The 13,515-nt window shown below is 37.1% G+C and overlaps 1 protein-coding gene across 1 annotated transcript in view; it reads left to right on the forward strand.

The window, feature by feature from the left end:
- Positions 1-13,515, forward strand: part of LOC150106738 (synaptogenesis protein syg-2-like) — a 393,852-nt gene that overhangs the window by 273,294 nt on the left and 107,043 nt on the right. Inside the window, exon 6 of the mRNA XM_090392677.1 lies at positions 435-568. Coding sequence (XP_090248803.1) covers positions 435-568 — 134 coding nt within the window. The remainder of the gene's footprint in view (positions 1-434; positions 569-13,515) is intronic.

The raw sequence follows: 13,515 nt of genomic DNA on the forward strand, positions 1-13,515 counted from the left end.
TTGTCCAGCATATTCTGAAAATAAATAAATAAATAAATAAAAAATACACAAGTTCAATATGCAGCCTCCACATTGTTATTGTTATTAACTGAATTAGTGAATCTTATTTTAATTCACTGAGAGGAAAATTTGGAGGCATGTTTGAACACTCCATTAAAAATGTTACTAGGTTCCTCCTTTGTTTTTTTTATACATGTGATAAAATAAAAGTTGTTTTTGTTTGTCATCAGGTGTAATGAGCTTCTTACCATTAATGTGTACTTGATTTCGATTCCATATATTCTCTACATGTTATATACTGTAAAGAAACACACTACTGAGGTTGCAAATTCTGAAAGTTCACCTAGTTGTATTATGGTGATTATGTGAGAATATTTAATAGAATACCAATTATTGCGGTATTTTAATAATAAGTATTTGTTTTTCTTTTCTAGCTCTAAGTAGAGATGGTCCAGTTATTACTGGAGGACAGCCCAGTTACCGTGTTGGAGATATATTGAATGTTACTTGTTCGTCTGCAAAATCTAATCCAGCAGCAGAATTACAGTGGTATATTAATGATAAAAAGGTATCTCTGTATAGCACTATCTAAATTGCATTCTATTTTTATAGATAGTTAATCATCATCATCAATTTTCTGTTATGTATCCTTAAGGGGTGTACAGCATTACTATGGCAGTACTTGCATGATTAAGTTTACAATATTACTAATCTTCTATCAACAGTTTCACTCAAAATTAGTCTATTGTCAGAACACAAATATTGTCTTCTTCTTCTTCTTCTGCAGCTTCTCCCACTTAAGTGGGGTCACCGTTGATAATGAGTCTCCTCCACACCTTTCTGTCTTGGGCTGTCACCACATCCAAGTTCTTCATCCTCAAGTCCTCTTCTACCAGCTCCCTCCATCTCTTCTTTGGATGCCCACGCTTCCGCCTTCCTTGCACATCCATCTGCATGACCCTTCTTCCCACATATTCGTCCTCCCTCCTCATCACATGACCAAACCATCTCAACCTTGCCTCCTGTATTTTCGCTCCTAAGTTCATAACTTTCACTGTTCCCCTGACATAGTCATTTCTCAGACGATCCTTTCTGGTCACACCGCACATCCACCTAAGCATTCTCATCTCTGCTACTTCCATCCTGCTTATGTTATTTTTCCTCAGGGCCACAGTTTCTTTAGCATATGTCATAGCTGGCCTCACTACTGTCCTATAGATTTTGCCTTTCAGATTGATTGGCACCCTCTTATCGCATAACACTCCAGCCATCTCCCTCCAGTTCCTCCAACCCGCTTGTATCCTGCATCCCACTTCCTTCTCAGCTCCTCCATCTTCTTCCACTGTTGAACCTAAGTATCTAAAGTCTCTCACCTTCCTGATGACATTTCCTTCCAGCTCCAGATCTGTCTCCTGGCCACCGCCCACTGTGCAACACATATACTCTGTTTTACGTCTGCTCAGTCTCATACCTTTCTCTTCCAGTACTTTTCTCCATCTTTCCAGTTTAGTTCCTGCTTTTCTTCTCTTGAATCTGCACACAGCAAGATGTCATCTGCATACAACATTGTCCAAGGTGCATCTTCTCTCATCTCCTCTGTTACCACTTCCATCACAATATTAAACAGAAACGGACTTAATGCTGATCCTTGATGCAAGCCAACTTACTTGAAAACCTTCTGTCTGTCCCAGGCAGGTCCGAATGCTTGTCTTCACATTTCTGTACATTTCCCACAACAACCTAACATATTTCTCTGGCACCTTCTTCTCCCTCAGACACCTCCAGACTTCTTGCCTTGGCACTCTATCGTATGCTTTCTCCAGATCAATAAATGCCAGATGTAGCTCCCTTTGTTTCTCTCGATACTTTTCCATCATCTGCCGTAACCCAAAGATAGCATCTGTTGTTGATCTACCAGGCATAAAGCCGAAGCCAAATTGTTCCTTTGCAATCTCCACTTCCTTCGTCAATCTACTATCAAGAACCCTTTCTAGGATTTTCATTGTGTGGGACATCAACTTTATTTCTCTGTAATTTTTACAGTCTTGTGCATCCCCTTTACTCTTGTAGATGGGGACAAGAGCTCTCCCTCCATTCCTCGAGTATATTTTCCTGTTGGCAAACTTTCATGAACAGGTCCCACAGCAGGTCAATTCCCTCTTCCCCCAGTGCCTTCCATGCCTCCACTGGAATTCTGTCGGGGCCCACTGATTTTCCATTCCTCATCCTCTTCATGGCTTCCGTCACTTCCACTCTACTGATGTTCTGCACCATCCCCTCTGTGAGTCCTTGCATTTTCCTCATTCAAAAGTCCTTCAAAGTATATTTTCCATCTGTCATCTGTTTCTTATGTCCACATCCCTCCATAATACTATTTGAGGGACTCCATAAATCCCTCAAAGTATATTTTCCATCTGTTTCTTATGTCCACATCCATCCATAATACTCTTCCTTCAGCGTCTTTAATCTGCCTCACATGTAAGATGTCCTTTGCTGCTTTATTTCTACATTTCACTAGTTGGTAAATTTTTCTCTGTCCTTCCTTCTTGATATGCCATGGCCTTCGTCTCTGTGCCACAACTCTCTTGGCTTCTTGCTTTCTCTCTCTGTACACCTCTCTGTCCTCTTCCACTCTTGACTCATCCCACTCCTACTTTGCCTTCCTCTTAGCTGTCACTGCCACTTGTACATTATTATTCCACCACCAACCCTCCTTCTGCTCTCTAATCTTTCCAGATGTCTCACCAAGCACCTCAATTGCACAGCTCAGGATGACTTTTGAATTATGTTTCCACCAATCTTGTACGCTTTCCAGTCCATCCGAAATCCTCTCTAACACCCTCTCCCTATAATAATTCCCCACACTCTCCTCTTTTAAGTGAAACCACTTAATTGTCTTCATCCCATGGCATCCAGAGGTTCTTATCTTCAATCTTATTTTAAAGTCTACGCACAGCAGTCGGTGTTGCTGTGCTACTTGATCTGTTGGAATTACTTTACAATTTGTCACAACCTTAAGATATTTTCTTCTAGTCAAAATGTAGTCAATTTGTGAACTGTTGTTACCACTCCTAAATGTTATCAAATGTTCTTCCCTCTTGTAGAAAAATGAGTTCACAATTGCCAGATCAAACACTACTGCAAAGTCCACAACCCTCTCTCCTTCCTGGTTCATCATTCCCACTCTGTGGCCACCATGCACCCTTTCACAGTCTCTATTCTGTCTTCCTATGTGTCTGTTCAAGTCTCCTCCAACAATCACCATCTCATTTTCTTCTAATTCCCTCATTTCTTCATCTAACACGTTCCAGAACTCATCTTTCTCCTCTGCTGTACAACCAACTTGCGAGGCATATACACATAATACGACCACCCGCTCTTCTCCAAGACCCAATTTCATTCGCATGATCCTGTCGTTCTTTCTACCCACTTCCATTACTTCACTCTTCATTCTGCCACACACCACAATTCCTGCACCATTTCTTCCCTTGTTATTCGCTCCAGAGTAGAACAATTTATATCCATCTCCCAGTTCCTTTGCCTTTCCCCCCTTCCACCTTGTCTCCTGTACACATAAAATGTCCAACTTCCTCTTCCTCATCATGTCTGCCACCTCTCTTCCCCTTCCAGGCATGCTTCCAACATTCAGTGTTCCCACTCGCAGTATCCTCTCCACCTGCTGGGCTCGCTTCTTTAACTGCACCCGCCCTTGATGCAGTAGCCCTCTTCCACTTCTCGCAGCTGTAGGGCGATGTGGCTGCACATCGCTTAAGGGGTACGCGCTAGCCCTTATATCATTTTCTCTTTGACTCATATCATAGTTTGAGCTGGCATTGAAGTTTTCTGACTGGATGACCTTCCTGACATCAACCCTTGCATTTAACCAGGCTTGAGACCGGCACCTATTGAGGCTAGCTTGCCTCCTTCAGTGTCTTCATAAGACGAAATGACTTAGCAAGATAGGAAAGACTCACCCCTAGCCCTCGAATACTCTAATAGCATCAGGGGGAAGGAGCAAGGAGAGGAGAAAGAAGCAAAGAAAGAAGAGGAGGGACCAGTCTACTGAATAACATAACAGATAATTACATGAAGTAAGGCATAGTCCAGCATCTGGTACCTCGGGTTTGCCATGCCTGTACACTCACTAAAGTGAGCCCTTGAGGTTAGCACACAAATATTGTCATATGTAATATTTTGATATTCTAGAACCTTTCTGACTGAATCGGTCCACTTAGATCTTGGTCACCTTCTATCTTGGCATCAAACACCCCTGTTTTGCTAACCCGTCTTCGCCTGTTCTGTTTAAGTGACTATGATACCATAGATTAGCTCTGCTTACACATTCTTGAATGCTAACAATGCCAAGTTACCTTCTTAATATCTTCATTTTTAATATGATGCTGCCATTGATGCCAATCTGTTCACTCCCCTAATTTTCATCATAACTCTCATATTTGTGGTCTTTAGTCTTTGATCAAGTGCTTTATTTCTAACCCAACTCTCAGATCCATAACTTAAAATTAGTTTCAGCACTGTCTTGTATACTGCTAATTTAGTCTTTTGGCTAATTTCTCTTATTCCATATAAATTTATTCAACTCATTTTCACTGTGCTAGTTTTGCTTATTCTGTTGTCTGCATAAATAACTGAAATGTATTACCTGCTCTATAGGTTCTCTGTTGAGAATGCAGTTGAAGTTTTCTATATTCCTGTCAATTTTCATAGTTTCAGTTATTTTATTGCTGATTTTCATGCCAGATTTGTTAAAGCAGTTATTAACTGGATTTGTTTAGAAGTACAATGCTATCTACATAAAGCAAAGAGCCAAGTTTGATATCTCCAATTCTGTTATCAAGTTTAGTGTTAGTTTTTTTTATCTTCGCTCCTATTCATCATCTATGTGGATTGCATTATGAAAGAAACTAGCACTAAACTTGATAACAGAATTGGAGATATCAAACTTGGCTCTTTGCTTTATGCACCCTTGTCTTGCACCTGATTTATATGTCTTCCTGTCTTTCCTTCAATTCTAACTGCTGACTTACAACTTAAATGTATGTGTGTATTGCTCTCTATAATGTTCTATTTACTCCATATAATAATATTGTTTTGAAAAGCTTTTTTCTGGGCACTTTTTATGCTTTTTCTAGTTAGTTAATATAACCAAAATATTATATTTAAATGAAGTCATATAATTTTAACTATCAATCATGAATTGTCTTGTCATTTATCATCCTCAGTACATATTTATAGCAAATATGTGAGACAGTACTTTGTTTCAGCAATCAACAGTGAACAGCTTTCATGAAAATGAGTATTGATTCCTATATAGATTTTTAAATATAATGTGAAGATTACTAAAAATATGGTTTGGTCTCTTATGATATGCATCAGTTCATCAAATCTGATGTATATTAAATGCTGTGCACTTAACATAATTCATCCTGTCATCCCTGAATTGTTTTGTCTTTTACATACGTTGCCTCTAATCCAGACATTTACTTTATTTTACTGTCTACTTTGATGAAATCATTAGTGTCATACCTATTATTCCAAGAGATACATATGTTTTTTGGTCAGGTTTCCTAGAAAAAACAGTCTGACATCTAAATCTAGCTAACATAGCCCTGTCTGAAAAAAAAAAAAAAAAAGCTCCCATCAAAGACAGGATTTTAAATTACAGCGTATCCTTGAATGTTTATTACATGCATGTTAATAACTTCAGCCAGTTTTGCCTAATGATGTCACTAGTGTTGCGAGTGAATGTAGCTGTAGATTTGAGCTGTTCTAAAGAAACGTGCTTTCAATTAGCGTATAGTGTGGTTTTTCTATCACAATTGTACTGTATTTTTTCAGTTTGGATAAAAGTGTCCTTCAGTGGTGGTGTTAAAATTTTTTGTTGTGTGTATTGTGTTTTGCTACTTGTTTGTTCATACTGCTTCTGAAAATGGTGTCCATAAAGAAACGTACATCAGCAGCATGAAAGGTTTCTGTACAAAAGTCTAGCTCTCCCTTGGAATTTTTGTAGTGAATGCATTGCGAAAATTGCTATATCTATGCACCAAAAATTGTGAAAGATTTGTTGACTATTTGGAGAAGAAGGAAAACATTAACATATGTGAAAAGTGTCTTGATAGATTAGAGTGATTAGAAATGGGATCAAGCGTTGGGACTGTAGTAGAAGAGCTTAGACAGAAGTTACTGAAAATTAGAAGCAAAATGAAATATCTGGAACAGAATATTAAACATCTAAAGAAAAGTTAACCACTAGTATTAATAAATTAAAGACTTAATTCGGTACGTTAGTCAAGTAAATAATTGTTTAATATCCGACATGTTTCACCGACTAATATCTGTAAGCATTTTCAGGGATACACTGGTAAGCATCATCATCATCATCATCATCAAATTCCTGCCATGTACCCTCAAGGGGTGTACAGGATATGACAGTACTACATGAAAAAATTACATCATTACTAACTTCCTATCTACAATTTTCCTCCAAATCAGTCTGTTACTTGTCAAGACTCCAACATTATCAGATCTTATATTTCTATCGTCTAAGGCACTTTGTACCGTATCAATCCACCTATATCTTGGTCTTCCTCTGGGTCGTTTTCCTGCCAACCTGGCAGAGAACACTTGTTTTGCTAATCTTTCCTCTCCCATTCTATTTAAGTGACCATACCATCTGAGATTAGCTCTGCTAACGCATTCCTGGATGCTGACAATGTCAAGTTCTTTCCTAATATCCTCATTTTTAATATGATATTGCCATTGATGCCATCTGTTCACGCCTCTAATCTTTCTCAGGACTCTCATATCTGCGGTCTCTAGTCTTTGGTCAAGTGTTTTACTTCTGACCCAGCTCTCAGATCCATAAGTTAAAATTGGTTTGAACACAGTCTTGTATACAGCTAATTTAGTGTTCCGACTAATTTCTTTCTTATTCCATATGAATTTATTCAATTGACTTCCCACGATACCAGCTTTGCTGATTCTGTTGTCTATTTCTCTATTTAGTTTACCATCTTCAGTAAAAATTGTGCCTAAGTAGCTGAAATGTTTTACTTGTTCCACAGGTTCTCCATTCACAACACAGTTGACATTTTCAATGATTCTGCCTATTTTCATTGTCTTTGTCTTTTTATTGCTGACCTTCATACCATATCTATTACAACAGCTATTCAATTTAGTCAGAGAATCTTGCAGACTTGTAGCGGATTTATTTAGAAGTATAACATCATCCGCATAAAGCAAAGAGCTGACATTAACATCTCCAATTTTGATATCAGGTTTAATACCACATTCCTTCATAATGTGATCCATATAGATAATGAATAACAGAGGGGATAATGTACATCCTTGTCTCACACCAGATTTAACATTAAACCATCTTCCTGTACTTCCTTCAATTCTAACTGCTGACTCACAACTCAAATAAAGACTAAGTATTGCTTGATATAATGCCCCATTGACACCATATAACTGCAGCGTATTGAATAGATTCTCTCTTGGCACCTTGTCATATGCCTTTTCCAAATCGACAAAACTTAAATACAGATCTTTGTTATATTCCCATGCTTTCTCGACTATTTGTCGTAAAGTGAAGATCTGATCCTGACAGCCTCTATTTGGCCTGAATCCAGCTTGTTCTTCACCAAGCTTTTCTTCCACAATTCTTCTCAACCGTTTCTCAAGTATACTTGCATAGATCTTGCCAGGAACACTCAGTAGGGAAATACCTCTGTAATTCTCACATTCAGTTTTATTTCCCTTTTTATATATGGGTACTATGAGAGCTCTACTCCAATCATCGGGAATTCGTCCCTCTGTCCAGACTTTCTGAACTATGCAGTGCAACCACTGTAAGACTCTTATACCACCATACTTCAGCATTTCTGGTCAAATATCATCTACTCCTGCTGCCTTTCCACATTTCAAGCCTTTGATGGCTTTTTCTACTTCAAGTATAGATATGTATTCCTGATTGCATGCCTGGTCAGTGTTTTTTATCACTGTGCTGTCATCACTGCTTGTTTCATTTAGCAGTTTTTCAAAGTAATTACTCCATACTTCAAGGATATCTTTTTCTCCTGTTTTCATTTCACCTTTATCATCTCTAATTCCTTTTACAGCACTCTTTCCTCCATTCCTAAGCTTCTTCAACAACCTCCAGAATATTTTGCCACCTTCTTGATATTTATTTTCTATATTCTTGCCAAAGTCCCCCCATGACTTTTGTTTAGCTAGTTTTACACACTGTTTAGCTTTCTTACATTTGTCTCTGTATTCTGTAAGAGTAAAAGCTGACTTATTTGCCAGGAACTTTTGATATGCTTTCTTCTTTTCCTTCACTGCCTCTTTAACTTGTTGTGTCCACCAGGGAGTTCTGATTTTTTTTATCTTTGCACACAACCTCACCACATGCCTCTCTGGCAGAATCAATCAATGTTTCCTTCAGAGTTTGCCACTGAATCTCCAAGGTTTGATTCCTGTTCTCAAACTCTTTCATTTTCTTTTCAATAATATTTCTGTATTTTAGTCTACAGTTTACATCTGAGAGCTGCTCAACTTTTATTCGCTTTAACACTTTCTTACATGTTATTCTTTTCAATATGAAATTCAATTTTATTCTGCTCAAGACTAAATAGTGATCACTTCCAATTTCAAATCCTCTGTACACTCTGGTGTCCTGCACCAGGGAGAAAACATCACTATCAACAATAACATAGTCAATGAGACTTTTCTTATTCCTAGCCTCTTCTCTCCATGTGAATTTGTGCACATTTTTATGTTGGAACATGGTGTTAGTAATAACCAGTCCATGTCCTGAGCAGAAATCCAACAGATATTTGCCATTATTATTAGCTTTGCTCTTTTCTCCAAATTTTCCCAAAATATTTTTGTATGTCTCACAATCATTTCCTACTCTACTATTTAGATCCCCAACAAGGACCAACTTTTCCTTTTTCATTGTGTCAGTTGCTTTTTCTAAAGCCTCAAAAAATTCCTCCACTTCTACCTTAGTAGAACCTTCTGTGGGACCATAGGCACAAATAAGTCTCATTGTCCAGTTCCCCATTCTCATATTTGCCCACATTACTCTACTTGAGACTGACTGCCATTCAAGAAGATTTGCCTCGTATTTTGTGTTGAATACTATGGCTACTCCTTCTTTTCCTTGATTGTTATTGCCTGAATATAACATTTTGTATTTATTGCTCAGAAAGATCTCACCAGTTTTGGTCTTTTTTGTTTCAGTCACCCCTATTATGTCGATCTGGTACTTATCTAATTCCTCAGCTAGCTCCATTTCTTTGCCATTCAGGCTTCTTACGTTGATAGTACCGATCTTTAACTCTGGTGATGTTGAGTTGGGGTTTGTTTTCAGATTTGTTCCAGTAGCTGACTTTTCGCTGTTCGCCCTGGTTCCCTGGCGAAAACAACGGGGGCCTTGTTTAACCGGGCGACGCCCCAGCCGGCATGAAATTTTGTCATGTTGTACCATCATTTTTTATTTTGGTTTAACCAATAAGAATACAATTTGGTCGGCTAAATCCCAAATTGCCAGCCCATCCTCGTTCGTTCAGTATCAAAGTAGATACCCAACAGGGTGCACCACGAGAAGGTGAGGATTGGACTTTAGGTCAGAAGCCCTGGTCGGTTCTCCGCATTCCTTTAAAGGCTATGTGGAGGTCTCCTCTCAGTTATACAGCTTTGACCCTTAAGCACCCCTTAAGGGTCAAAGCTGTAAATTTTCAGGGATACACTGGTAAGCAATATGAAGTAAAAAAACTAGGAAATTAACCGACAATTCTAAAAATTATATAAAGTTATCACTGTGCATGATACAATACATGTGACGCAAGTACAACGTTTTATTTGTTGAGATATTTATTGTAATTTTCATGAAAGTTCTTTTTGGTTAAATACTCTAATTAGAGTTTTCCATATATCTGGTAGGATTAGGCCTTGATTCTTATTTAAGTTACCTGTTGAACGGGCGACCATAGCAGCTTCTTTGAATGTTCTGGAATGGTAGTTCTCTTCTATGTAGTTCATATGACTCATATCCCATTCAATATTATGGTTGGTAGAGGCAAAGTGAGAAGAAAGGCCTGATATATCTTGTCTGTTATTCCTTACATAGCCTATGTGTTCTTTCTTTCTTGTTTCAAAACTTCTAGATGTCTGTCCGATGTAATTGATGCCGCATGAACAGGGTATGCTGTAAATTCCAGAGTATTTGTAGAAAGGATGGCTGTTTTTTTGGGGATCTTATAACGTTTTGAATGGTCTCAATAGGTTTGAAGGTTACTCTGATATTATATGGTTTTAGAAGAAGAGCTAATTTTTTGGATATGGTAATAACAAATAGAATTGTTATAGAGCTGATGTATTGGGTTTCATCTCGTTGTCTTTGTGGTATGTCATTAAAGAGAATCTTGATGATGAGTCTCGTAGGGTAGCCATTTAGGGATAGATCTCTGGATATTTTCATTAATTCTTCTTGTAAGTTTCCAGGGTCTGTGGTACACTGTATAGCTCTTTTTTTAAGCATATGGATAATGCTGAGTTTCTGGGATATGTGTTGAGACGAGTCAAAATGGAGGTAGCGTCCAGTGTTGGTAGGTTTTCTATATACCGACAGGTTGATGCTATTGACAGTTTGTTTCTTAATAACGACGTCTAGGAATGGAAGTTTATTATCTTTTTCTAGTTCCAATGTGAACGTGATAGTGTTGTGGAAGCAATTAATTTCGTTTAGATAATCCATTAGTTCTTCTTTTTTGCGATTCCAAATGATGAAGATGTCATCAACATACCTAAACCATGTGATTGGTTTAGGGGTAATTTGAGATAAAATTTGAGTTTGCAAATTTTCTAAGAATAGGTCGGCACAAGAAGGAGAGAGAGGACTACCCATGGCTAATCCAGTAAGTTGTTTGCAGCAGGTTTTTTGCCATGCAAAATAATTCAAAGTTAAACAATGCTTGAACAACTTGGTGAAGTTTGGTGGGAACAAGTTTCCTAAGATGTCAATGACTTCTGAAACTGGAATATTTGTGAATAGAGATGTGACATCCAGGCTAGCCATAATATTATCTTCAGAGATATGGGTGTTTTTTAATTTCTCCAAGAAATGTTGTGAGTTCTTGATATAAGAGTCTGTGTTGTGAATGTGTTCTTGTAACATTTTGGCTAGATATGTTGATAGTTTGTATGTAGTGGAATGGATACCATCCACTATTGGACATAGTGGTATACCTTCTTTATGGATTTTGGGAACACCATATAGTCTTGGAGTTAACGGATGCATAGATTTTAGTTTTTTGATTAAGTCCACAGGCCAGTTGGTTATATCATGCAATAGTTCATTGGTATCAAGATGGTTTTTGTGAGTAGGATCTGTTAAGAACATCATAGGCAGATATGTCTGATAATAGATTATGGATCTTTTCATCATATTCCTTAGTATTTAAGATGAGAGTGTTGTTGCAATTGGGTATTGTGTGTGGAAGTAATGAGAAGGTGGCTTTCTCTAAGTTGCTGATAAAGTCCATTTTTGAAATAGTAGTTGGTTTTAAAGCAACATTGAATCCTTTTTTGAGAATAGAAATCTCTAGTTTTGTTAAGATGTGATTAGATTGGTTTACAATAACTTGGTTGTCTGGTAGGAAAGGCCTAGAGTTGATGTGATTATCATATAGTGCATTAAATTTTTTAATTTGTGTTTTTTTTACTTTGATTGAAAGTTTTTGTATAACTTTTGTGAATCATGTTGTCCAAAATTTGCAAGTTTCCTCATCTAGGATATTAGAAACGTCTGTGAATAAGTCATAGCATTGAGAGTCTATTTGGTTGAGTATGAATCGCGAATGACAAATTCTTTCTCTAAGTAGGCGAATGTTGTATTGTGGTAAATGATATTAGCTTGTTTTTACTTAAAAAGTTGTTTTTGGTGAAGAAATTTTGGGATAACGTTGTTGTCATGACACCTTTTTAAGAATGTCAAATCGTTCAAATACCTAGCCTTTTTACTTTTTAAACTTTCAAGATTGCGTACTTTTTGTTTTGTGATTTCGTCGATTCTATTCATATAATGACCTTTTTTTTCTTGACCACTGGTATTAATAAATTAAAGACTTAATTTGATATGTTAGTCAAGTAAATAGTTGTTTAATATCCGACATGTTTCACTGACTAATATCTGTCAGCATTTTCAGGGATACACTGGTAAGCAATGGAAAGTAACAAAAACTAGGAAACTAACCAACAATTCTAAAAATTATATAAAGTTATCACTATGCATGATACAATATGCATGTCACAAGTACAACATTTTATTTGTTGAGATATTTATTGTAATTTTCATGAAAGTTCATTTCTTTTTGGTTAAATGATCTAATTAGAGTTTTCCATATATCTGGTAGGATTAGGCCTTGATTCTTAATTAAGTTACCTGTTGAACGGGCAACTGTAGCAGCTTCTTTGAATGCTCTGGAATGGTTGTTCTCTTCTATGTAGGGCATATGACTCATATCCCATTCAATATTATGGTTGGTAGAGGCAAAGTGGGAAGAAAAGCCTGATATATCTTGTCTGTTATTCCTTACATAGCCTGTGTTCTTTCTTGTTTCAAAACTTCTAGATGTCTGTCCGATGTAATTGATGACACATGAACATTGTATGCTGTAAATTCCAGAGTATTTGTAGAAAGGATGGCTATCTTTCGGGGATCTTATAATCTTTTGAATCGTCTGAATAGGTTTGAAGGTTACTCTGATATTATATGGTTTTAGAAGAAGAGCTAACTTTATGGATATGGTACCAACAAATGGAATTGTTATAGAGCTGATGTATTGGGTTTCATCTCGTTGTCTTTGTGTTATGTCATTAAAGAGAATCTTGTTGATGAGTCTTGTAGAGTAGCCATTTAGGGATAGATCTCTGGATATTTTATCGCTGTACAGGTATTTTTTTAGTATTACTAAATTATTAAGATATATTTTATAGCTATGGTACACTGTATAGCTCTTTTTTTAAGCATATGGATAATGCTGAGTTTCTGAGATGTATGGTGAGATGAATCGAAATGGAGGTAGCATCCAGTGTTGGTAGGTTTTCTATATACCGACAGGTTAATGCTATTGTCAGTTTGTTTCTTAATAACGACATCTAGGAATGGAAGTTTATTATCTTTTTCTAGTTCCAATGTGAACTGGATAGTGTTGTGGAAGCAATTAATTTCGTTTAGATAATCCATTAGTTCTTCTTTTTTGCGATTCCAAATGATGAGGATGTCATCAACATACCTAAACCATGTGATTGGTTTAGGGGTAATTTGAGATAAAATTTGAGTTTGCAAATTTTCTAAGAATAGGTCGGCACAAGAAGGAGAGAGAGGGCTATCCATGGCTAATCCAGTAAGTTGTTTGTAGTAGGTTTTTTGCCATGTATAAAATAATTCGAAGTTAAATAATGCTTGAACAACTTGGTGATGTTTGGTGG

This window comes from Typopeltis vanoorti, chromosome 5 (assembly GCF_054136105.1).
Source record: "Typopeltis vanoorti isolate ZY-2024b chromosome 5, IOZ_Tvanoo_1.0, whole genome shotgun sequence".
Lineage (NCBI taxonomy): Eukaryota > Metazoa > Arthropoda > Arachnida > Uropygi > Thelyphonidae > Typopeltis > Typopeltis vanoorti.